Source organism: Delphinapterus leucas, chromosome 13 (assembly GCF_059928025.1).
Source record: "Delphinapterus leucas isolate spDelLeu-1000000601 "Yukka" chromosome 13, BTC_Dleu_Yukka2, whole genome shotgun sequence".
Taxonomy (NCBI): domain Eukaryota; kingdom Metazoa; phylum Chordata; class Mammalia; order Artiodactyla; family Monodontidae; genus Delphinapterus; species Delphinapterus leucas.
The window spans coordinates 26,981,598-27,007,821 of NC_143141.1; the positions used below are offsets into that span (position 1 = coordinate 26,981,598).

Sequence of the window (26,224 nt, forward strand, 5' to 3'; positions counted from 1 at the left end):
TACAGCAGTGACCGAGCAGTCCCTGCCTCATGGACAGACTTTTTAGATGTGTGGATTTGTCTTGGGTTCCATTCAAAGGTAAGTTCCTTCAGGGCAGAACACGTACCACTATCTCTAAAATGTGTGTAGCAGTATAAATCTGTCATGTACTCTGTGACTTTGAGTATGTGATGAAAGCAATGAAAACTGATATTAACTGTAAGTTTATCTCTAAGTGAAGCTGCCCTTGGTGTAATTACTGATAGAATATCAAAGGCATACTAAAACTCATTATAGAGCCAGGGAAAACCCTGGCAGATGACCCAAGAGAATACAGAAAGATCATAATAGAACGACAAGGACAGTAAAGAACAGTTGTAGAAGATACTGAGAGAGATGGAAGAAAAGAAACTTCTGTCACTGCAAAATGAAAAATGAAGAGGTAGGGACCTCCCTGGTGGCGCAGTGGTTAAGAATCCGCCTGCCAATGCAGGGGACATGGGTTCGATCCCTGGTCCGGGAATATCCCACATGCTGTGGAGCAACTAAGCCCATGCACCACAACTATTGAGCCTGTACTCTAGAGCCCGTGAGCCACAACTACTGAGCCCGCAAGCCACAACTACGGGGCCCGTGTGCCACAACTGCTGAAGCCCGCACGCCTAGAGCCCATGCTCCGCAACGAGAAGCCACCACAATGAGAAGCCCGCACAGCACAATGAAGAGTAGCCCCCACTCACCACAACTAGAGAAAGCCCGCGCACAGCAACGAAGACCCAACGCAGCCAAAAATAAATAAGTAAATTTATTTTTTTTAAAAAATGAAGAGGTAAAAACAAGAAATTCAAAACAAAACAAGAAACTCCCACTTCCCAGAGATGACCATAGTTTACATCTGGCACCTTTTTTCTCCTATGCAACGTACACAAAATTGGGGTCACTGAGTATATCTGGGTTTTTTAAAATGATAACTTCTTCCCTACTGTATCATAAGTATTTTCCCATAGCGTTAACTCTTCTTCAAGAATTTCATTTCTAATAATTTTACTGCTTTCCCTGGCACATATATAGCACATGTACAGCCCCTGATGTTGAATATCTAGTTCTCTCACATTTTGCTACATTCCCATGACACATACTAACTGTCAGGGTAGTTTCTTTCCTCCTTCTCCCACCTCTATTTGGGCCTGTGATTCCTCTGAGGACAGGGATGGAATACTGGGCACTAAGTCAGGGCTCTGGTCCGCTAAATGGATGGATTCTAACAGCCCCAAAGGCTGTATATGTAACAACCTTGATAAGAACGGTAGGATTTCACTCACATTAGCACAAGAGTTTCATCTCATTTGGGTGACAACTTAGAAGGTATGTCTCTCGTCTGCCTTTGGGGAGGAATATCACGCAGCGACTAAATGGAATGAAGTACTGATACATGCAACATGGATGAACCCTGAAAACATTATGTTAAAGGCAAGAAGCCAGACACAAAAGGCCACATATTATATGATTCCACTTACATGAAATGTCTAGGGACTTCCCTGGTGGTCCAGTGGTTAATAATCCGCCTTCCAATGCAGGGGACACAGGTTCAATCCCTGGTCGGGGAACTAAGATCGCACATGCCACGGGGCAACTAAACCCGTGTGCCACAACTAGAAGGAAGCCCGCACACCACAACTGCTGAGCCCACGTGCTCTAGAGCCTGTGTGCCACAACTGGAGAAGCCTGCATGCCACAACTAGAGAGTAGCCCTCAACGAAGAGCCTGCACACTGCAACGAAGACCCAGCAGAGCCAAAATTCAAAAAAAAGAAAACAACAATGTCCAAATGAGCCAAATTCATAGAGACAAAAACATTAGTGGTTGCCTAAGACTGAGGGGATTGGGGGAGACAAAAAAGGCGTGAATGCTAGTGGGTAAAGTTTCTTTGGGAGATGACAGAAATGTTCTTAAATAGGTAGTGCTGACAGTTGACCAATTCTGTGAATATACTAAAACCACAGAATTGCACACTTTAAATGGAGAAATTGTACGTTATGTGAATTAAATCTCAATAAAACTGCAATTTAAAAAAACCTTTAGAGAAAACCTTCATTTCTATCTCTGTGAGAAGCTTTAAGAGACAAAAAGCAGAAAATGAATACTTGCTCCAGGAGGGGAGAGCTGAGCTGGTGAGCCCACCCTAAAGGTGGAGGGAAAAGGATGGAGGAATGACAGGAATATTGTTAAAAAAAACTCTTCTTAGTAACTCCCTCACATAAGTGTTTATCACTCCTCTTATTTCCTCATTGGGTTACAAATGAAAGTGAAAACAAGAGGCCTTATCTCAGGGAAGATAGTGGTAGTCAAGATGGGGAGACCACCTCCCACTCCACTGCCAAGTTTTGAAGGGAAAGACCCCTTAGGACAGCAGGGTTATAACTTCTGAGAGGAATGGCAATCAAGCTGGTGTGGCCATGAGCTCTGGGTTGAGGAAGAAAGAGATGAGCTCTGAAAATGCATATGCCAAGGTCCCCCAAACCAAGAACCATTGACATAAAACCTGCTGAGCAGCTGAACAGAGTCACAGATGAGTCAGACAAGAAGTGTAGGATGGTTCAAAAGGTCCTTATTATTCTAAAAAAGGGTGGGGGAGAAGTTTGCAAGAGATTCAGTAAAATAACAAATAAGATAGAGAATATGTATTAAGCAATTAGTATGCCCTTAAAAAGCTAAGTTTTTTATTTGTTTTTGCGGTATGCGGGCCTCTCACTGTTGTGGCCTCTCCCGTTGTGGAGCACAGGCTCCGGACGCGCAGGCTCAGCGGCCATGGCTCACGGGCCCAGCCGCTCCGCGGCATGTGGGATCTTCCCGGACCGGGGCACGAACCCGTGTTCCCCGCATCGGCAGGCGGACTCTCAACCACTGCGCCACCAGGGAAGCCCAAAAGCTAAGTTTTGTTGAAAAAAATGAATCATGTTTTTAATACCTGCCACGGCAAGATAACGATCTGTTCCGTGTCCCCCTTGTAATGCAAATGACCACTCCAGAACCTCCACAGAAGGACCTGGGGCCTGGGACCTGCTAGCTCTGGCCAAGCCGTGGGACATATCCAAGGCTCCCACTTTTGGCTGTCTGGCCACTAACCCAAAAACTGCCAAAGGGGTTTAATCCCACACCTCCAGCCCAGGTGTCACTCCTCAGAAAGCAGCCATGCCCCACCCAAGGCAGGGAGATCCTTGCTCTTCAGCCCTTTTCGCAAAAGGGAGTGGCAGTGGCAATGGCTGCACCAGTTTTTCTGTTTGTATAAAATGAGCAGCATATTTTTATTTGGCTTCAGTTATCAGAGCATTTTAGTGTGAATTATTTAGATATTTGGGGATTTTTTTCTACTTGACTCAGAGGCTGGACAAATGCTAACATATATATAACACTTTCTACTTTCCAAGTATGTCCTAAGAGCTTTACATTTTTCATCCTCATAACCCCTTATTTTACACAAGAGAAAACTGACGCATAGGAGGTTAAGTAACTTGTCCTGAGGTAATGCTGGCTGGACCAGTTTTAAAGTCCCTCTCTCTCACCACCTCTGGCCATGATCCCTGGCCAACACCAAACCAGCTAGGGAAGGGGTGGAGAGGGGTGCTGTGGTCTGGCATTGCAGACAGAGGGGCAAAGGGAAGTACAGAGGGGCAAAGGGAAGTGCAGAAGGCAGTTCCCTGGAGAACTGGGCCCCGTGCCACCTCTCTGCCTGGGGAGCTGGCAAATGAGAAAGTCCTAGGAGTTAAGTGATCACCTGAGCTGGAGGGGCATGTGACCAGGAGCACTTGAGCAGAGAGACCAGATTCCTAGCCCCAGCTCCTCTAAGACTGTCTGACAGTAAGTCCTGGACAAGTCATTTTATCTATCTGGGCCTCGAAGATTTCTCACTTGCTTTAAAAAAAAAAAAAAAAAAAAGTCAGGAAAAACTGAGATTCTGCTACAGACAAAAGGAGACTAAAAAAACCTGACCAATGAATATGTGTGATCTGGGGTGTTTCCCCCTACAAAAGAGGTGGTGACAACCGGCAAAATTTGAATAAGGTCTGCAGATTAATTAGTGTTCACAAGATTAAGTCTACATTGGTGTTGCATCTATGTTAATTTCCTGATTTTGATCATTGCACTTTGGTTATTTATGTGTCCACACTCAGGTATTTAGAAGTAAAGCGTGTCGCATTTGCTACTTACTTTCAAATGGTTCAAATAAAAATTATAGAGAAAGAGATAGAAAAGAATACGGCAAATGTAGCAAAATGTTAACATTTGGGAATCTGAGTGAAGAGAATTCTTTGTACTATTCTTGCAACTTTTCTAAAACTCTGAAATTGTGCCAAAATCGAATTTTTTTTTTTAACTTATTTTTGGCTGCATTGGGTCTTCACTGCTGAGTGCGGGCTTTCTCTAGTTGCGGTGAGAGAGGGTTACTCTTTGTTGCGGTGCGTGGGTTTCTCATTGCGGCGGCTTCTCTTGTTGTGGAGCACGGGCTCTAGGTGCACGGGCTTCAGCAGTTGTGGCACGTGGGCTCAGTAGTTGTGGCACACAGGCTTAGTTGCTCCGGGGCATGTGGGATCTTCCTGGACCAGGGCTCAAACCCACGTCCCTTGCATTGGCAGGCAGATTCTTAACCACTGCGCCACCAGGGAAGCCCTGAAATATTTTTTAGAAGAGTTATGTTACTAGATGATCTCTAAGACTCTTCCAGTTTCTGTGAAAAGGTAACATTATCCGCATCTTACAGACAAGGAAGAGGAAACAGGGTGAGCACAGCTCCTCGGCAGCAGGAGGAAGGCTCTAGAACTCAGGGTCTCTGATCAAGTCCTGCCCCGCCACCAGACCCCAAGTTCTCCCCACCGCTGAAGGACAGTGAGCCCCACACGCTACCCCAGGCACTGGATGAGAACTGCAGAGCAGAAGGCAAGTAAGAAATAGGACACCTGGGCAGTGTCAGGCTGGCTGTCGGGAGAATTGGAGAGCCTCAGGATGTGGGCTATTCCACTCCCCACCTAGACACCTTCCCTCCACATGTACAGAGCACACCCCAGAGGGCTAACCTGAAGCTTTAGCAACACACACAACACATACAAGCTCCAACAGAACACACAGGCTCATGTGGAGCGCAGAATCACAGCCTGAGCTGACAAGCAGTACAGCCCTGGGAGGGCGGCCTTTGGCCCTCTCTGACCAAAAAGAACACAACATCTGGAAATCTTAAGTCTCCTAAATAACTCTAGGGTCAAGAGGAAAAAAAAAATCAAAATCACAGTTACATTTATTTCCAATCTGTTTATGCTAGTTGTACTTGTTATGGTAAGTATGTACTTTAAACATCATTAATATATAATCTGATATGAATATAAAAATAGAGTTGTTTCTGTGGGAAAAAGGTCACAATCACAGATTTGAAGATTAATTAATACCAATGAAAACAACAGTTATTAACAGAGAAAAATTCATGCTTCTATAATACTTTTGTTAAGTAAGAAGGTAAACAAAGGTTTCAATCCAAGAAACTAGAAAATAAGAACTAAATAAAAGGCAGGAAAGAGAAATCAGGAAAGACAGAAACAGCTGATTAGAAAACAAAATGTAGTGGTATTTATAAATGGCTCTAATAGATGGTTCACCAAAAGGCCAATAAAATAAGCAAACTTCTGTTGATGATTTTTAAAAGAAAACATAAAAATTTACATTAGAAATGTAAAAAGAATATAACCATCATCAGTGATTAAGACATGAAGTGCTTTACTAAAAAGTTTGAAAACATGGATGAAAGAATGATTTTCTAGGAAAGAGGTGGGAATATTAAAAATATTAATCAGGAAACAAGTAGAAATTTGTCAGAGAGCTACCCTCGAAAAAAGGCACCAGGCCCGGTACTTGTTTATTACATTATTTTTCTAGCTCATAAAAAATGCTGATCTTTCTTATTCTTTTTTTAACATCTTTATTGGAGTATAATTGCTTTACAATGGTGTGTTAGTTTCTGCTTTATAACAAAGTGAATCAGCTATACATATACATATACCCCATATCTCCTCCTTCTTTGATCTTTCTTATCCTTTAATTATCCCACATCCCTGTGAGGTAAGCGCTCTCTCTCTATTTTATAGACAAGAACTCCAAGGGCTCAGAAGGGTCAAGGCACTGTCTCTCAATCACCCAGCCAGATGTGGCCACAGCCTGACATCTCCAGGAGAAGGCCCAGAAAACTGAGTGTTTTAAAATGCTCCTTAAGAACCTCTGTGATCAGCCAGGTTTGGAAACTTCTGGCCCTTACTACTTAAAGTGTGGTCCAGGGAATTCCCTGGCGGTCCAGTGGTTAGGACTCTGCACTTTCACTGCCGAGGCCTGGGTTCAGTCCCTGGTCGGGGAACTAAGATCCTGCAAACCTCGCAGCAGGACCAAATAAATAAATAATAGAGTGTGGTTCAATGAACATCAGCAGTAACATCACTGGAGAGCTTGTTAGAAATGCAGAATCTCAGGCCCCACTCCAGACCTGCTGAATTAGAAAATGTATCGTACAGAAATTTCCAGGCGATTTGGATGAACATTAAAATGTGAGAAGCACAGGTCAGGCCTATATCTGTCTGACCTTGTCCAATTCCTCTTAAAATATGCAAAAGCAGTGATTGTTCTTTTTGGAAAAACCAAAAACCAAAACCAAAAAAACCTGATAAACTACTAGAACTAGATTTAATCATACAAACGTGTAAAAAAAAAGTTTGGCAAAGTAAAACAAAAACATTAAAAAAGTAAAAGACATTTGTAATATTTGCCAAGGTACAACAAAGCATTAATACCACTAACACAAATATAAAGCTCTCTTATGAATTCATAAGAAAAATCACACAAAAGGAAAACAGGCAAAGCAAAACAATATATTCACAAAGAAGTGCAGATCACAACTAAATATAGCAATAAAAATTTTGCAAATCAAAACATTTTACACCAATTTTTATACCAATTAAAAATAGCTTAGGGCTTCCCTGGTGGCGCAGTGGTTAAGAATCTGCCTGCCAAGGCAGGGGACCCGAGTTCGACCCCTGGTCCAGGAAGAAACCACATGCCGAGGAGCAACTAAGCCCGTGCGCCACAACTACTGAGCCTGCACTCTAGAGTCCACGAGCCACAACTACTGAGCCCACATGCCACAACTACTGAAGCCTGCGCGCCTAGAGCCCCTGCTCCGCAACAAGAGAAGCCACCGCAATGAGAAGCCCACGCACTGCAACGAAGAGTAGCCCCCTCTCGACGCAACTAGAGAAAGCCCGTGCGCAGCAACAAAGACCCAACGCAGCCAAAAATAAATAAATTTATTTTTTAAAATAGCTTATAATAAACATGCATTATTTTTATAATCGGGGGTAAAAATCAATAAAGACTTTTAAATTTTAAAAAATATGACTGCTATAAGAAGATTATAAAATTTTAAAAGCTATAAAAATATTAACAGGAGTTCTGAGTGGTAAAATCACAGATGTTTTATTTTCTCTATTTGCATACCTGAACTTCCGGATTTTTCTACAATGAACTTGCATTCTTCGTAATAAACAACAAAAAAGTTAACAATTTCCTAGAGTTTGATCTTATCTGAAATTTAATAGCTTTTACACTTAGTCTCTCTTGGTTTTTCACAAGTGTTTGCATAATGCCTTTCCACAAACCATCAGAGCACTTAAAGGCATGTCTTTTCTGTCCTCATCAAGCACTGGGAGCCCCAAATAAACAGAGCCCCTTTTACATTACTCCATAGACTGGCAGGTTTTCAAACTCCTGTGGACAGAGGAATTACCTGTAGGAAGCTGGCCGCGGATGCAGATTCCCAGGTCCCACCCCCAGATAGCAACCCTGTGTGTCTATGGAGGGGATTCAGACACAGTGGTCCTCAAACTACCCTTTGAGAATCCCCCTCCAATAACCCTGTGGGAGTGAGGGTGGGTGCAGAAAAGCAGGAAGTCCCAGCTAGTTCAGAAACTGGGTGAACTGAGTGTCTTACTGGTTGGCAGGGAACATCAGTCTCTTTCCACCCACCATGTGCACACGCAGGTTCCACCTGTCAGGGGTCAGTGCCCCTACTCCTGGAAGAGGGCGACAAGCAGGTATGGGTCGGGCCTAGGAAAAGGCTTTCTCCAACAGGTGAGCCAAAGCCCTGAGCAGCCCCACGTTGCAGCGTAACTGCCAGAATGCACTCTGCTCTGGGAGAAGCACTTGGACCAACTCCATGGGTTCACGGAGGCCCATCTGTCAAGAGTTTCTGCTCAGCACCCTGAGAAGGCAGCTCCTCCAGAGCTGGCAGAGATGCAGCTGGGGCTGCCACAAGGAGCTGGAGGACTCGTCGTGGCCCCAGCAGGGCCCATGGCGACCTCCTCCACCCCGGCTGGGCACTGGAAGAAGGAGTAAGACTCAGATGGGGCGGGGGCCCAGAGCAGTGCTCCCGCCTCCTCCTTGGCCTCATGGGGGTACCCTGGGTTCCACCGTTTCCAGGGGTTTAAATGAACTAGCAGAAGAGCCAGAGAAAGAATTTCTCTCTCTCCTCTGCCGCCCTGAGCACTGAAGGAGAGGGCGAGCACAGACCACAGGCTAAATGAGAACCATTCACTGCTGCAGTCAAATGCAAGGCGGCGGCACACCGAACCAGATGCACAAGGGCTGGGAAGTGGCTCACAGCCCACCTGTAATTGCTATTTCTTTCACATGCACGAGCCAAGTTGATTCCCTCCCCCACACCTTTTTTTTTTTTTTTTTTTTTTTTGCTGGCTGCTTGGAGTTTATTTTCTACTTGGTGCAAGGCACAGGTTAGAGGGTGGTGTCGGGAAGGTTCTCCTGTGGCTTGGCCCCACCTTCTTTTTACACAGGCCAAGAGGCAGAAATCCTAACCTCTGCTTAACGGCAGCGGGGATTCTCGTGTCTCCAGGTCTGTAGACCCCATGCCCCAGGGATGAGGGGTCCCTCATTCATGGGTCCTGGTGGGTCCAGCCTTCCTAGGCAGCAGCAATCAGGGACCTGTGGTTATGGTAAGACCGGCAGGGCAGCAAGGCAGAGTGGCTTGCACTGGACAGTTCCACCAAGAAAATGTGCCTTCCATTCCCCAGTTACAAGTAAAAACTTAAAACGAAAACACAGTGAGAAGGATTAGCACATTGACAGGAATAAGCTTCACCTAGAAATCCTGGCCGGGGGGCGGGGGGCCGGTCATAGACTCTGGAGGAGAACAGTAGAGAGAAGACACTACATTTGAGAAAGGAGACCAGCCACACAGACGTGGAGCCAACTTCACCAGTGGTCTTACAAGCTCTGCTTCCAGCCTTGATGAATCCTCATCCCCAAAGAGCAGTTGCAGATAAGTTTGTTTTATGCTGTCCTCAGGTATCTGGAAACCACGAGGGCAGCTCTCCCTATTACTTAGTGCTAATGAGGGTTAATGACCAGTGGGCATCAGCCCCAGGGTAATTATGAGGTATGGGTTCAGAGGGCTCCTCCCTAATATCGGCCTGTGGGAAAATGGCCCAGGACCTTCTTTTTACTGTGGGGACAGGGCAGGTGCCCCATCTCTGTTACCCGCCTCACAGCTCCCAGGCTTGGCTGCCAGGGCTGCTTTAGATTCTGCTCCTCACGTTGGCCTAGGTTGTCACACTTTGAGGAGGTGAAGCTCATTGTCTCTGTCATCAATTTGATTCCACAGCATTTATTAAAAGGATTTACTGCATGCCAGGCTTTGTGCCAGGTACTGGGGAACGAAATTGAGCAAGATGAGCACCTCACCACGAGGAATTCATACCAGGCACTAAAGTATCACTGCATTGGTACAGACAGTGCATACAGCGAGTGAGGGAACAAGGGGCTGCTTGGCCATCACAGAGGAGCCGACAAAAACCAGAGCATTCCTAATATACCTGCAATAGCCGGCTAGAAAGTATAAAGGCAAAAACAACAACAGAATCTACAGTATCCAAGGAATAAGCTTAATGAGAAATGTATAAGACCATATGAAGAAAACTTTAAAAAACTTTGATGCACACAAAAAGACTAGAATAAACAGATACACTTCCTATTCCCTGGATAGGAAGACTCATTATAAAGCTGTCCATTCTCCCCCAAGTAATCTATAAATTCCATGTAATCCCAATTGAAAAATCCCAACATTTTTCACAGAACTTGACAAATTGTTTGTAAGCATATTTGGAAAAGGAAATTATTTGGCAAAAGAAAAGCCAAAGAAATGTTGTGGAAAAAAATGAGTTTGTTTTTGTTTAAACCAAATTGTTACATAAAAATTGCAGTAATTAAAACAATGAAATACTGACACAGAATCAGACAAATAATTCAATGGAACTGAAGAGAGGCCCTAAAACATTTGCTCATGAATATACGGGTATTTATAAAATGCTTAAGGTAGAATTATAAACGATTTGGGAAACTATAAATATTTAATAAACAGACTAGAGATAACAGTCTTTCTACTTGGGAAAAATCAATCCTTATCTTATTCCATATACAAAAATAAATCTCAGCTTAAAGAGATCTAAATATGTAAAATAAGACTATACTATAAAGTAAAAACTTGGGACTTCCCTGGTGGCGCAGTGGTTAAGAATCCACCTGGCAATGCAGGGACACGGGTTCCATCCCTGGTGCAGGAAGATCCCACATGCCTCGGAGGAACTAAGCCTGTGCACCACAACTACTGAGCCTGCGCTCTAGAGCCCGTGCGCCACAACTACTGAGCCCATGCACCACAACTACTTAAGCCCGCGCGCCTAAAGCCCGTGCTCCACAACAAGAGAAGCCACCGCAATGAGAAGCCCGCACACCGCAACGAAGAGTAGCCCCCGCTCGCCAGCAACTAGAAAAAGCCCACGGACAGCAATGAAGACCCACCGCAGACAAAAGTTAATTAACTAACTTAAAAAACAAAGAGTTGCATGGTTCTCTTCTAAAAAAAAGTAAAAACTTGGATGTCAAAATACTGATGAATTCCAATTGTACAAAAATCAAATTCCATTTGACAGACACAGTGAAAGACAAATGAGAAGCCAAATTTTTTTTCAAAATATAATAGAGGTTAATGCTGATAATATATTAAGAACTTTAATGGATCAATAAAAAGACAATCTAATTTAAAGTAGGTAATGGACATAGCAGGTAATACACAGAATAAGTGCAAAATGGTTAACATTTAAAACACTCTCAGGAATTCCCTGGCGGTCCAGTGGTTAAGACTCGGCACTTTCACTGTGGTGGCCTGGGTTCAATCCCTGGTCAGGGAACTAAGATCCCGCAAGCCGCATAGTGCAGCCAAAATAAATAAATACATAAAACATTCTCAAGTTCACTAATTAAATACACTAATATGATATATCTTTTTTCACCTACCAAATTGGCAAAAATTAAAAACTGGTAATTCCTCATTCAGTGTTAGTAGGAGAGCAAATTTGATAGATATTATCAAATTACCTTTTGGAGGGTAATTTGGTGGTGTCAATTAAAACTCCATTCGTATGATTTTGCCCTATACAAACACCTGAACAAATAACCCCCAAATATATGTACAAATATGTAAACTACTACATCATTTATAATTGCAAGAAATTGTAACTATAAGTGTCCATCAATAGGAAACAATTACAATTAACCCATAAAATGAAAGACTCCACAGCCATTTAGAAGGCTAAGATAAGTGTACCAACACTGAAAGATAGCCTCAACATATTATGAGCAAATAAAAGATTGCCCGATATGTATATGTATAACTGATTCACTTTGCTGTACAGCAGAAACTAACATTTTAAATCAACTATCCTCCAATAAAAATTTTAAAAACAAATAAAATATACTGTATTTAAAAAAAAAAAAAAGATTACCCCAAAAAAGGTATGGTACGAACACATTACTGCAGGAAAGGCATTACGTTCATGTGCTCATTTTGGGGTCATGTACTCATTTTGGATTGTTAATAGAGATTATACTGGGATGGAGAAGATACAGGGATTTTCAGTTTTCAGTTTACATACTTTGATATTATTTTATTTCTTTAAATGGGCTTGTACTACTTTTATTTAAAGTCCCAAAATTTCTTTTCCACTTTGGAGAAAAATAGAAAACGAAAGAATAAAAATAATTTTGTCATCGGTCTCTAGGTTGAACTCGAAGTTCATCCCTTCTCTGTCCCCTGCCCATACCCTCCCCCTGGCCTTTAGTGTCCTCTAGGGAGTCAAGATAACGGGTGAGAAACTCTACCCAGCAAGGTGCTGCACTGTCTTCCCTTAGTGTGACCCCTGGGCCAAGTCCTTCTCTGCTGGCTTGAACAAGTTCAGGCTGGCTACAGAGGCCTCCCCACACCACACCAGGCCCTGCTGCACCCAGAGAGGGGAGACTCTGCCTTCCTAACTGGAACCATTGTTGCCAGCACTCCGAGTTCTAGGAGGGAACACAGAAATGGATTTTCAGCGGAGCACAGGAGGAGATCGATGCCCACCCTGTTTCTCCTAGCACTATGGATCCCTCACTTGTCTTCTACTGTCCTCTCCATCTTAGGACATTATTCACAGCCTCAAGGACACCAACTGGGTCATAGCTTCTAGAGGTGCATGAAAGAACAGGGAGCAAGACTTGAACCTGCAGCCTAGGCCAGCTCAGCTAAGCCATGAGCTCTAGGTCAAACGTTTCTTTCTCTCTATCCTTAGCTTCTAGCTTCATTTTCTCCGGTGCTAATGTGTGAGGCTTTTCTAAATACTACTAAAACTTCAATTTGGGCTTAGGATATGCTCTGGTCCTAGTAATTCAAACTGATTTTGCTTGTTAGGTTTAAAAAAAAAGTTTTCCACAGGTCCCGTCTGCTAAGCTGGTAAGCTATTACTAGGTCCCTTCCTAGGGGTTTGGAGACAAAGCCCCCAAAAGTAAGCAGGCACTGCATTGTCTGGCCTTGGCATTTTTCCACATACAGGGATTCTCTACTAGGCCTGTGTTAGGAGGAAGGGAGTCAGGCTACATCAGGACGTGGTATTTTCAGGTTGGGTAAGCCATCGGCATCTCCCCAAGAACTCCAACAGACATAAAATATCAAAACCTGGAGAAGGAGGCCACAGTATAACTTAGAGAAAAAGTCATATTTTTAAATGTGTTTGTGATCAAAGAAGAAAAAAGCAGACAAAGATAGAAAAAATAGAGTGTCCTAAGGATCCAACTGAGAATCTAGAAAAAGCACATACTGGGGACTTCCCTGGTGGCACAGTGGATAAGACTCTCTGCTCCCAATGCAGGGGGCCTGGGTTTGATCCCTTGTCAGGGAACTAGATACCACATGCATGCTGAAACTAAGAGTTCGCATGCCACAACTAAGGAGCCCAAATGCCGCAACTAAGGAGCTGGTGAGCCGCAACTAAGACCCGGTGCAACCAAATAAATAAATAAATAAACATTTTAAAGAAAGAAAAAGTACGTACCAAATAAACCTAAGAAAAAGACAATTAATAAAGATTAAAGCAGAAATTAATGCTTTAGAAAACAGAAAGCACAACTGACAAATCTGCTTTTATATCACATAAAACTGGCAAAGCTAAGGAAGGAAAAGAGACAAAATTAATATACATTAGAAATTAAGAAAGTGAAAAAATCAGATACTGAGGAAACTGAAAACCAATAACCATATATGCATTATGCTATCAATAATAAATCTGAAAACAGATCTCATGGAAAAGGCAAAGTAAATGTTTTGTACCAACAGCCACAGGGGGAAAAACATCTGAAAGCTGCAAAGACCCGTCCATCAAAAAAGGTACCAGGCTCAGACAGTTTCCTCAGCAGATTTTTTTTTTTCCCAAATCCTTAAGGAATAAAATGACTATTTAAACTGTTCCAGAGCATAAAGAAAGAATAAAAGTTTCACAATGCATTATATGGAGTTACCATTACTCTAATACTAACATCTGACAATAAAAACACAAAATGAAAATTATAGATCAATCTCACTCACAAATATAGATGCTAAACTCCCACATTAATAAATCAAATCAAAACAGCATGTTTAAAAAAATTCCCCATTACCGGGCTTCCCTGGCGGTGCAGTGGTTGAGAGTCCGCCTGCCGATCCAGGGGACACGGGTTCGTGCCCCGGTCCGGGAATATCTCACATGCCGCGGAGCAGCTGGGCCTGTGAGCCATGGCCACTGAGCCTGCGCGTCCGGAGCCTGTGCTCCGCAACGGGAGAGGCCACAACAGTGAGAGGCCCGCTTACCGCAAAAAAAAAAAAAAAAAAAAAAAAAATTCCCCATTACCAACCATGGTATATTCCAGGAATGCAAAGATAGTTCAGTATTAAGAGTTGTATTAACACAGTTCACCTTATCAGTAGGTGAAGGAGGAATATCTTTTATCTTCAAACCATGTTAAAAAGACATCCCTGGCCTCGATTCCAGCTCCACCCCCTTATGAAACATGGGCCCTTGGTCATACTACCGTCCTGAATCTCAGTTTTCTTATCTGAAAGGTGGGGCTACCACCATCTGACTTGGAGCTGTCATGAGAACTATGAGAGAGAGAACTATGAAAACTTTGCCCCATGAGACACACACATGGTAAGTGCTCAACAGATAGCACTGCAGTGAGTTATTATGTAGGGAAAAGGGGGCTATAATGCAGCATGACTCCATTTTTATAAAGAACACGGAACAAGCATCCAGTGTGCATAGAATCGAGTGCAGAGGGAGAGTCCAGTTAAAAATGGTTAAACAGGTTGTGAGTTATGGACAAATTTCTTCCCTTCTATTTATTTCTATTTTCTAATTTTTCCAAGGAACATGTAGTATCTATATAATCAAAAAAGAGATTAAAAAGCCAAAAAATGTTACAGACTTTTGGATTTAGCCAAGATTGAGGACTGGCAAGCCTAAAGGCCAAGGTGGAAAAGGAAGTAAAGGGTAGACAGAATAGAGGGTAACACCAGGGAGGGGCCTGCAGGACTCCTCTGCCTTGCGCCCTGTCACCTCGAAATCCACTCAGTTTCAGGAACACCCACACAGGCATGTAAAGGTGTTCCTGAGAGAGGACCAGCTGAAGTCCTCCAGGCCCAAAGCAAGCAAACACTGCTATACTAAGCATAGCTTCACCTACTTTGCCCAAATGCCTCAGAAATTCTGAACAATGGCAATGGGGTGAGGGTACTCATTTCTTGATCCAGGTGCTGGTTACACAGGTGTACTTACTTTGTGAAAACTCACCAAGCCGTACACAGTATGTGCTTTTATGGTGTGTATGCTATCCTTCAATGAAAGTTTTTTAAAATTAAAAGCCGAGAGGAGAACGCTGAGTTTCTGTCATCAGCTACAGAATTTCCCTCTTAAATGCTGGTTTTAATATGAACTTATGGATCAGTTTCATGGAACAGAACACTCAATCCAGTATTTTGCCCGACATGTCTCATTGTCTTAATAAATACAGCATCTGGAAAGATTTTCACTATAATTATCAATAGATGAGAAAAAAAATTCCAGGGCAAGCCAGGGATATAGGAGACACAGGGAAAGCCAAAATGAATGAGGGCAGTGGCTCTCAACCCTGAGTGCACATTTAAATCACCTAGGGAGCTTTGAAAAATGCTGGGGCCTGGGCTCCACCCCAGACCAATTACATCAGATTTTCTGGGTCTGAGGCCTAGACATTGATATTTTCTTTTTCAAAAGCTCCACAGACGATTCTAATATGCACTAAACTAGTTGAACCAGAGGGCCCGGCCGCTGGAAACTCTGGAGGCAAGCTGAAGCGTGGCCCCTGCGCATCCTGGTGGAGGCTGTGGAGGGGAGCAAGTATTTAGGGCTGAAGTGCCCTGCCACCCGCCCAGGTCTTCCTCCACATGCCGCTTCCCCAGACCTCAGCAGAGACCCAGTGAGGAGCAATGCCCCCCACATGGAGGAGGCAGCCTCTGGAAAGTAAGGGGGAGGGGCTTCCCAGGGGTTGGACACCGAACCCTGGGCTCTGGCTCCCAGCTGGGTGTTCAGACTGCTCCAGACCACTTGTCAATACAGCCCCAAGGCATATACCACTCCAACCACACAACCCCAGAACTAAGCCCTAACTACTACCCAGGGTCCAAATGACACCACTGGGAACCCACAGCTGGAAAACAGGAACCGAGGAGAAGTAACAGTGGAAAAAAGGGCCACAGGGCAGAGGTCAGTGTATAGCTCAATCATCAGGTAGGACCTGGCTCAGGGACAAGCGGTAGGGGCAGTGAAAAGGGGATGCCACGCAACCCACCTGCTGAGAGGTTCCAACACTCACCTCTGGGGCTCCCACACCCAGTCATGCTGCATCCATTCTACCTAGTTATGTGACTGGAACCCACAGGAGTGACCCCAACAGATGGCTATCTCGGCCTGGCAGCCCTGCAGCATTTTTACAAGCTCCTAGATAACTCTGACACAAGGAGTCCTTTGCCCATGCCCTGCAAAGCAGTGCTCTTGGAGGCCCTCTCTCTGCTCGGTCTACTTAGGGCTGAGCTCAAAGCACGAGGGGTGAGAATGGGGACGGGCTGAGGCTGTGAGAAGAGCATGTTAGGATGGAGAGCACAGGTGGAGAAGAGAAAGGAATCTGTAGAGCCAGAGAAAACAGGGTAGGCATCTCTTGAGCACAGCCTCCAGCACTCCACTGAAAATCCATTTCTGTATTCCCCCACTAGAGTTCTGGTACAGGGCAACAATGATCCCAACTGGGAAGGCACGGTCTCCTGGCTCTGGGTCCAGCAGAGCCTGGTACAGTCAGGCAGCACCCTCTTCACACAGCCTGAACTTGTTCAAGGCACCAAATGGAGAAAGCTCAGAAGTCAAGGTACCCTGCCCAAGGCAATGGAACTTCAGTGTCTGGCAGGGCCCAAGTTCACTCTGGCAACTACAGGGGCCTGGCCTCTGCCTTAACTGTTCTCTTCCTCTAAGTCATGCAGCACACAAACACACACACACACACACACACACACACACACACACACACACACACACACAGAGTCCTGCCCCACAGGTTCTGACGATCCACCATGAGAACCTGAGACTTGCAAATATAAAAGGGCAGACAGGAGGCATCCTTATCTACAGAGGCTGAGATGCAAGTAAAATCTTTTGAGGTATTCCAAGAGAATTCGGGGGCAGCAAGATCTCTACTCTTCCAAGTGGTGGCTCTGTCCCCAAGATTGAGACTACGGAAGACAGGGGTCAAAACAGAGACCCTCTGCTCTCCCAGAAGCAAAGTTCTAAAGTAATGCTGTTCAGGGAATGGCCCACAAACTGTTTATCACCAGTTCACCACAACATAAACACAGGAACCAAGAATAAGCCTTTAGAAACCAGCACTGCAAGTTGAACCTGCTGCTCCGTCCAAGTGTACATTCGCTGGACCATCTCATCCAATGGCTAACAGATTGGTCTAGATGGTGCTGAACTCCTGAGGGGAGCCACACGTGGCTAGAGCTGCCAACTAGTTGTACAAAGTAGGACCTGTTTTGGTCTGCAATGTTTTGGGAATTAGGAAAAAGGTCCTTCCCCCCTTTTAGTTTGAGAAAAACTAACTCTGGAGGCAACCCCTTCATTTTACAGAGGAGACTAAAGTCCAGGGACTGCCGCATGGCTAATGAAAGAACCCAAGAGTAGGAGAGTTGGGATTAGACAGGAAAAGAAACTGGACAACTGCACTTCTCATCCTCCTCTTCCCAGCCAGGGGCCTCATGGGCGCTCCTTAGAGCAGTAAGGGCTCCAGGACCCACACACTTCAAATGAGTAGAAGACAATTTCAGGTTCAAGGTAAACTGCCCAGGTACAGTATTTTCTTCCAGCTTTTCCTGAATCTCAAACCCAACACATCTAAAGCCAACACCTTCCTTTCAAAATTAAGCTATCAGGACTTCCCTGGTGGCGCAGTGGTTAAGAATCCGCCTGCCAATGCACGGGACACGGGTTCGATCCCTGGTCCTGGAGGATCCCACATGCCGCGGAGCACCTAAGCCCATGCGCCACAACCACTGAGCCTGCGCTCTGGAGCCCATGAGCCACAACTACTGAAGCCCGCGCGCCTAGAGCCTGTGCTCTGCAACAAAGAGAAGCCCCCACAATGAGAAGCCCACGCACCGCAACCAAGAGTAGCCCCCGCTCGCCTCAACTAGAGAAAGCCCGTGTGCAGCAACGAAGATCCAGTGCAGCCAAAAAAATTAAAATAAATTTTAAAAATTAAAAAAAACAAAACAAAGTTAAGCTATCATCTCAGCTGGTCCATTTCTGACCCCACTACGCTAATCTGTACTCGCCAGATCCTGGAAACACTAACTTATTGAATATACGGTTGGCGTGTTGATTCTTCCTTCAAAGTCCTAGGAGGTCCACTAAGTCGATGATGAAAGCAGATGTAAAGAGCAGGGCTGGCTGGGGGTGAGAAGCTTGGTCTGCCACGTGCTAGTTCACAACCACAACACAAAGATCAAAAGCATTTACTGTATTTAAAAACAACAACGACAACACCTGCCAGTGATGGTTTTCGCGCTCAGCGTTACAGTTTTAGGCAACTTGGTCGATGTCTCTTACTTCTAGTGATATTGTGAACATCAAATCATAATGATTTCTCTTATTTTTCAGGACCTAGTACTATACCCGGAACACGGTAAACACTCAGTAAATGCAGAAAGACAAAGGGAGGAAGAAAGGGAGATAAAGTGAATGGGAAGAGGATCACAGTTCTGGATAGCGTGATAATCTGTGGATTTTAACTGTCTCAGCCACCCCATCTCTATTTGCCCAAAGGCTTCCTAAACTAATCCATTAGGAAGCTATCTCCTCCTCAGAAGCTCCAGACAGGCTGGTAACGAGGGGGAGTCCTCAGCTGACTGCCAGATGCCAGAGTAGGAGAGAAAATGAGGCCAAAAGCCCAGGAGGCCAGGGTGGGAAAGACAAGATACCCAAAAGCTGAGCCAAACCAAGGCCTCCCTATACTCCCTGCCCCCATCCCCAGCCAGCCAAACTATTTGCTACAGCCTCGGGGGCATGGGAGGGGACTTGGCAAGACCACAATGACGGTTTCTAGCAGAAATGTCCATCTACAGCTGGAGGGAGCCCAGCACCTAGGTCCCTCCTCAGCCAGCCCAGCAAGGGGGCTAAGGAGCCATCACAGTGACCCCTGCAGGTAGCTCCAGGGCCTGCACCGTGGTGGGCAGGAAGGCTCTCCCTTCGGCTCACTCACCTACCTGTACTACAAAGTCTTCCCGCTCTCCCACAACATTAAAAAATGGCTGGGGTCACCAAGGAGGTGGAGCTGAGCTCTGGGACTCTAACTCTACCACTTTTTATGCATGGTGAAGCCCTCTCTTTCCATTCTCAAACTCAACTCTGAAATCCTCTTGGTTGGTTCCTTTCCTACCATCATTTGATATGCTCACCTGCTTCCATATCTCCCCAAGTTCACTACTGCTTGTAAACATACCTCAGAGAGAAAAGACTTCCCGCTGGACCCACACAGAGGGCTGGAGAGTGGGAAGGGCAGGCGAGAAAGAACTAGTAGGAGTGACCCACGGTGTGTGGCAAGTTGGGGATCACAGATCCTTGACAAAAGGAGCAGTGGCCCAAAGGAGAGACAGAAGGAAGAGATCCTGGGCACAGTTCCAAAACAGTTTCCACACATCCTCAGCCAGTGGAGGGTTCCCGTGGGGCAAAGCATGGGAGCAGTGTGGGGGCCCGAGAGCAGGGCAGCCTGGTGCTCTCGGCACTGGGCACTCACTCCTGTCCAGGCTGCGAAGAGGGAGGCAGTGGCAACAGCGTATGCTATGGCATGTTCCTCGGGGTATCGTGGGTAGACATGTAACACACTAGACAGTAAATGACCACGTGCGTTCATCAGGCTCAACTCTATGCCTGTGACAGGCATGACGCACACCCTACCTCATGAATATTCTTGAAACCCTTGCAGGACTCAGCACACAGTAGATGAGCACATTCCCGTTGGTTGCTGGATACCCTTCACCCAGGGGGCTTACCCATCCTGTGCCCATCCTGTGGGAACACAGACTGGGAGACCCCTTTGTCCTGTGTCCCAGAGTCTTTGCCTGATCTGAATGAGCTCACACGCCACACACATCTTCCTACACCACCATCTCCTGACGGAAGAGGATCTAGCAAAACTGCTCCACCAGGGTATGTGGGACACCACACTCAACTGGCCACCTAAGAAAACTATCTGGGGGGAAGGTGGCACCAGGAACAGGGGCTCAGATCCAAGTGCTTGCTGGCAGTGGCAACCTGGACCAAGAGGAAGCTAGGCTTTTCCAACAGACAACAATGAAAACGAGCGCAAACACCTCAGAGCTTTAAAAACGCCGCCCGGGACTTCCTGGTGGTCCAGTGGTTAGCAATCCACCTTCCAATGCAGGGGACGCAGGAACTGTGATCCCACATGCTGCGGGGCAACTAAGCCCGCGCTCTAGGGCCCGTGAGCTCTAGGGCCTACGCGTCACAACTAGAGAGCCCGCGCACTGCAACGAAAGATCCCACGTGCCACAACGAAGATCCCGCGTGCCACAACTAAGACCTGACGCAGCCAAAATAAATACATTTCTTAAAATAAATGAATAATAAAAACGCCGCCAGCTCAGGCCCCACTCTGAGAAGTGGGAAGGAGGAAGACATGTTTGAAGGGCATCCTCTGTTTCTCCAGGCAGCCCTGCTCCATGCCCACAACACTAAGGGTGGTGGTATTAAGCTGGGAGCTTCCACCAGGACGGCAGGGACAGCAGAATGCAGGCAGGGAGGAAAGGAGAACACACTTGGAAAGACCTGAAGAGAAGCCATCATTAGGCAGGAGGGGGTGCTTTCCGGAGTAAACAAACCTGCCAGCAGTCCTTCCTCCCAGCAGAGAGAGAAGCTCTGGCTGACAAGGCCAAAGACACAGAGGAGGGAGGGGGCTGCCCCTTCCCTGAGCCTATCTGTCCTCATCCCCTTGTCCTGCTTTCCCCAGGGCGGGGGGCAGAACAGGTGTACTCCATGATCTCCGTGTCCACAGCCCTCAACAGCACACAGGTAATCGATGACAGCAGTGGGCGGCCAGAGGCGGAAGTGGAGGTGACACCTGGGGGTTTCACCGGAGAAGGGGTGTGGAGTGAGCTCACAGCTCTCTCCTCCCCACGCACAGCATCGCCAGTATCAACCACCTCTGCTTGCCTCAGGGGCCTACCACGGTCTTGTCCCAGGTGGTCACCCAGTACTAGCATCCTCATCAAGGCTTGCCCAGCTCCCCAGGGGAGCCAATGCCACCTGGCTCTTCTCCTTCCCCCAGAAGCAAATTTCTTGCCCTCCCCCAAGTACTTCCTTGATGTAAGTTCCTTTGGGAGGAAGCCAGGGAACCACCCCAGCTCCTGATCCACCCCGCAGCCTCAGCCAGTAGCCCCCATCCCCTCTGGGAAAGCAGAGCCCCTCCCTGACAGTGTCCCCACCCAGGCAGTGAGGGTGGCACTTCCAGCACCTCCAGGGAGCTTCCCGCAGTTTTCCCAGGAAGCCAGAGGAGGATTTCCAGGGAGAAAAATCTCAGAGCATCTGGGGACATGAGCAGCTCACCCACTCGCTACCCAAGCAACCAGATTCCCCCAGCTCCTGGCAGGCTCCAGGGGCTGAAGGAGAAGACAGAGCTGAGGCAGGGGCAGGAATGGGCTCCCTCCTCCTAGAAGTCCCATCCAGTCCTGCCTTGCCTACCTGTCCCTACACTCCTTCCCCAGCCCCTCTTCTCCTGACTTGAGAGGCAGCCGCACTGAGCTGCCTCTCGCTCTGTTTTCTCCACCCTGGGCCAGCAGAGGATACTGCTGAGTAATCCCAAACTCACGGCGGATCCCCAGCCCTGAAAACAGGGCAAAGCCCAAGGAAACCTACTGATCCTGGTCCTTGCCAACCAGGGAGGAACATCTGTGTTTCCTCGTAATGGCTTATATTCCACAGGCTCTGCCCTGCCCCAAATACCCCAGCCCTGGCCCCGAGACAACCACACAGAGAAGCTCAGTGCCCCCTTCTCCACTTCCCACGCACCTGGTAACATTCCCTTCCAGTCCCCCAGACACCAAGCTACACAGAGTAACAGCAGCCGACCGCCTGCAGGATTCCCAGTCATGATGTTGCATCAGCCCCCACCCTACCCAAAATATCCTCACCCCCACCACCTCCTCTCCTCCAGCCATCTCCATGGTGACAGCAGCATGACTAATGACACCCTATCAGCTTCAGACTCAGGAGCACAACTCCCCCTCCCCCTTAACCTCTCCCCCACCCCCCCACCCCCCCCCCCGCTCCGGGATTTCTGCAGATTGGATGCAAACCAACAGTGGCAGGGACATTCTCGAGAGATTTCCAGAGGCAAGGATGGGAGTGGGTTGCATGTCTTAAAAAAAAAAAAACCAGTTCAACAAACCCAATCCCAACTGCACCCAAACCATCCAGCTGAGAAAGCAAAAAGAATCCAAACAAAACCCACACAGGCCTGAGAATTCATTGGCCGCCCACACCCCCGCCGCCCCTCCCCCTCAGCTGCTGCTACACACACAGTGGGAGATTAAGGGATCACCAGAGGAGACCCTTTATTTTTATCCAATCCCATCAAACACTTCACCTCTACCACACACACACACACACACACACACACACACACACACACACACACACACACAAGGTACCTTGACAGCAGCCCCTTGCCCCCACGGCCCGGCTCCTTCACCAGCCTTTATTTCCACCTGCAAAAGAAGCCGGAGAGACTGATGAGCCAGGCTGACAGCAGGAAAGCAGCAAAGTCCTTCTGCTGCACCCCCAGCACCGCTGCAGGGAAAGGGGGAGAAGGGGAGGCACGGGGCCTCGGAAAGAAAGGATAGCAGGGACCATCTTCCTGCCTCCAGCTGCCACCCAGACGCGCGGTGGAAGGGCTCATTCGCCTTCCAGTGTTTTTGTTTTCATTTCTCCTTTTTCCACCCTCCCAAGATCCAGGAGGGCTCTGCCCCTCCTCCTGCGTCCGGTCTAGCCTCGTCCCTCCCCGCCCTGCCCGCTCTACCTCGGCCGGCCTCCTCTGGTGCATCGGCCGGCGGGCCTCCCATTATCCCCGCCGGAGCGCACGGAGGGAGGCACTGCAGAGGCGGCGGCGGCCAGCTGCCGGCTTGGCTCCCCTCCCCGCCGCCGGCGAGGCTGGTGTGGAGGGGGCGGCGCGCTCGCCAGCCAATCCCCGCCGCCGGCCGAGCGGGGGCAGGGCCGCCGGGGGTTGGACCTGCCCAGCCGGGAGGCGGGGGCACAGCCAAGGGTGCCGGAGCCTAGCTGGCTGTGGCCCAGGCCCGCCGCCGCTCCCCGACAGGCGGGGAATCCCGGGACACCCTCAACAACTCCCGAGTCGGGGACCAGAAGGTAATACCCAGAGGCATCCTCTGCATCTACAGGGTCAAAGGCAGACCGCGTCGGGGTCGAGCAGATGCTGGCAGGCTTCCCCCTCAGGCCACGCTCTAGCCCTAGGACACCAGCAAACTGCCTCATCCTAGCAGCAGCTAGGACAGTGCTAGGCGCTATAAAAGCAATAGCCCCTGCAGCCTCAGAAGAAAAAAATAAAGCCTTGGCAGTATGAACCTTTACCCCATTTTGCAGATGACGAAACAAGGCAAGACGAGTGAAGTAACTTACCCAAGGTGACACAGCTAGAAAACGGCAGCAGTGGGACTCCAAGGCAGGTCTATCCGGCTCTACATACCAGACTCTCAACCATTATGCAGTCCTACTCCTCCCTCCCTCCAGCAGATTTCCTCTTGGAGCCAACATTGCCTGTGGCTCAAAGCCTCACCAAGTAAGACTGGCCCTCCCTTGCACACGAACACCACCTCACCCTAGGAATACTCATCCCTAGTGCCTGAACATAGGCCACCCCCTCCAGACAGCCTCACCACCACCACCACCACCCTCAATGTTTCCTCCTCTTTTAGAAAGGCCACAGGAGGAGGCGCCTCCAGACTTCAGGGCTTCCCATCCCCTGGAAAGGCTGAGGAGGGGAGGCAGCCCAGACTCTGAGCCTTTGAAGCCTGCAGCACCCAGGAGACTGAAGGAGAAAGAACAGAATGGGGAGAGGAAAGCCCTGCAGTTCCTAGGCAACCCAGGAGACATCCTGCTTCACCCCATCCCCTCCCTGTAGCTGAACACCCCAGAGCTTCTGTCTTCTACGAGGGGGACCCTTATATGGTCTCTGGTACTCATGTATCTGGTTCAGCTTCCTGGCTCCACTATCTAGCTGCAGGACCTTGGTGGTGGTACCTTACCTCCCTTAGCCTACTTTGCAGTTCTATTTTACAGAAGCAGCTACCTCATACAAAGGTGTGAGGATTCTGTGAAAAAATGCAACACAGTGCCTGCCACACTGCAGGTGCTGCTAGCTACCACTCAATTTCTGAGAGAGCTCATTGTGTGCTACTTTTCAACTCACAGATGTGACTTGTAGGACTAGTTAGGATGTGTGAGAGCTCATTTCAGTGATGTGCTCTGCTACCAACTCCACCACACCTGCCCAATTACTGCCCCCTCCCTGAAGCTCCAAGGGGGTACTCAGAATGGGACGAGCTGCCTCATGAGAGACAGCAAAGCTGGGCTCTGGTGAGGAGACTCCAGAAGGCACCAGGACCCACACCTGCCTCGCCTCTGGGGGCAAAGAGCAGCCCTACTGGGCTCCTCCCTAGGGCAGGGAGGAAGGCAGGTGACAAGGCAGGGCAAGGAGCATTGTCCTGAGCCATGGGCTTCTGCACCCCTTGGCTCTTACCTTGGCCAGGCCAAGTGAAGTCCCTCCTTTATCCTAGTCCCCAAAACCCCTGCCCCACCCACCCTCATACAGTCTGCTGCCGGATAAGAGCAACTAACACTGCTTGGACAGTAACAATCAATACTGTTGCTGCTGTGGCTGCCACAGTTTATCAAGCCCCTGCTAGGTACCAGGCCCTGTGCCAACCATGCTGTGGGAGCATCTCATTTGACTTGTCCACACACAACCTTATGGGGAAATGGGCTTAGAGATGTTGTTACTTGCCCATCAACACACAGCTGGTGAGTGGTGAGCTAGAATTCCAACCCAGTTGTTTCTCATTCCAGTTCTTTAAGCCCTCTCTCCCAGCCAACCTCAGGGAAACTTAAAGAGGGATAGGGTCTCTTGAACCAGACCACTTCCCTTTAAGCTATGGGTCTAAGAACAGTAATATTTTCATGCCTCAGAGACTTGGCGATGCCTAGGTTCCCTTCCCTCTCCCCCACCTGGCAAGCTAATATGGTACAAGGCTTAATCCAAATGTCACCTGCCACTGCCACCTTCCCAGCTCATCTAGCCCTCAGGAGCTTCACCCACTCCTCCTGGGGCCTCCTCTAGAGCCGTCACTACCAAGTGCAGTTATTTATTTACACGGCCGTCTTCCCCACGTGGGCAGGGGCCCCGTCTTCCCCACTCACTAGGCTCTGCACAGAGCTGGAATGTGCTGAGCTGAGTTTCTACACAAGGAGGGTGGAGAGGCAGGGGGTTGGGCACTGAGACGTAGAGGACACTCTCCTGGTCGGCCTGTTCTCTGAGGTCCCCAGGGATCAGAGGAATACTTGCTCTCCTGGGAGGGCACGACCTGCCATCTGAACTATAGCCGAGGCCGAGCCTTGTTCAGCCAGCACACGTCTTCCTCACAAGGCTGCAAGAGCCACCCTGACTCTCTGCTTGAACCACAGGTCCCGCCTCACCCCCCGCAGACTGCAGACACCCTAGCAGAGCCCGTGGTCCCCAAGGCAGGGCACCTGTGACCATCTCTATCCCACCCTGGCCTCCTGCCCTTTTCTGAAGCACCTGGAATGCTACAGCTCCAAGGAGACACAGAGGTGCATGCTGGGGCCACTCTGCCTCCAGCGGGGACATTCTCCACACCTCACACCTGACCCCCTCCCCTATCTGCCCCTCTTTCTACACTTGGGGCTTCACAGTGACCAACCCAGAGGTGCCTGGGACCCCTCTGCATAGGAGCTGGAGGCCCCTCCCCACCTTCCATCATGACCCCTAGACCCCACTGCACTCCCAGCAGGAGGAATGGGGCCACGGCCCTCCCCACTAGGGAGAGGTGAATGGATTAGCTCACTCTCAGAACCCACAAAATACCCCAACACAGAGAACCTCAGAAACACAGTTACCTACAGGCCAGAACCTACACAGATATATAAAGACTAGGAAATGGGGATGC

The 26,224-nt window shown here is 48.0% G+C and overlaps 1 protein-coding gene across 10 annotated transcripts in view; it reads right to left on the reverse strand.

Annotated features, from left to right (window-relative positions):
- The window catches only part of TET3 (tet methylcytosine dioxygenase 3), a 109,267-nt gene that overhangs the window by 69,321 nt on the left and 13,722 nt on the right, over positions 1-26,224 (reverse strand). For 3 of the 10 annotated variants that reach the window (XM_089922949.1, XM_089922950.1, XM_022563103.3), the window contains exon 3: positions 22,679-22,735. The exons of 5 other annotated variants lie outside the window; for them this stretch is intronic. In XM_089922949.1, coding sequence (XP_089779075.1) covers positions 22,679-22,735 — 57 coding nt within the window. Of the gene's footprint in view, positions 1-22,678; positions 22,736-23,046; positions 23,909-26,224 lie in introns of those variants that run through there. 2 more of the 10 variants (XM_022563106.3, XM_089922951.1) reach the window with 2 other exon arrangements.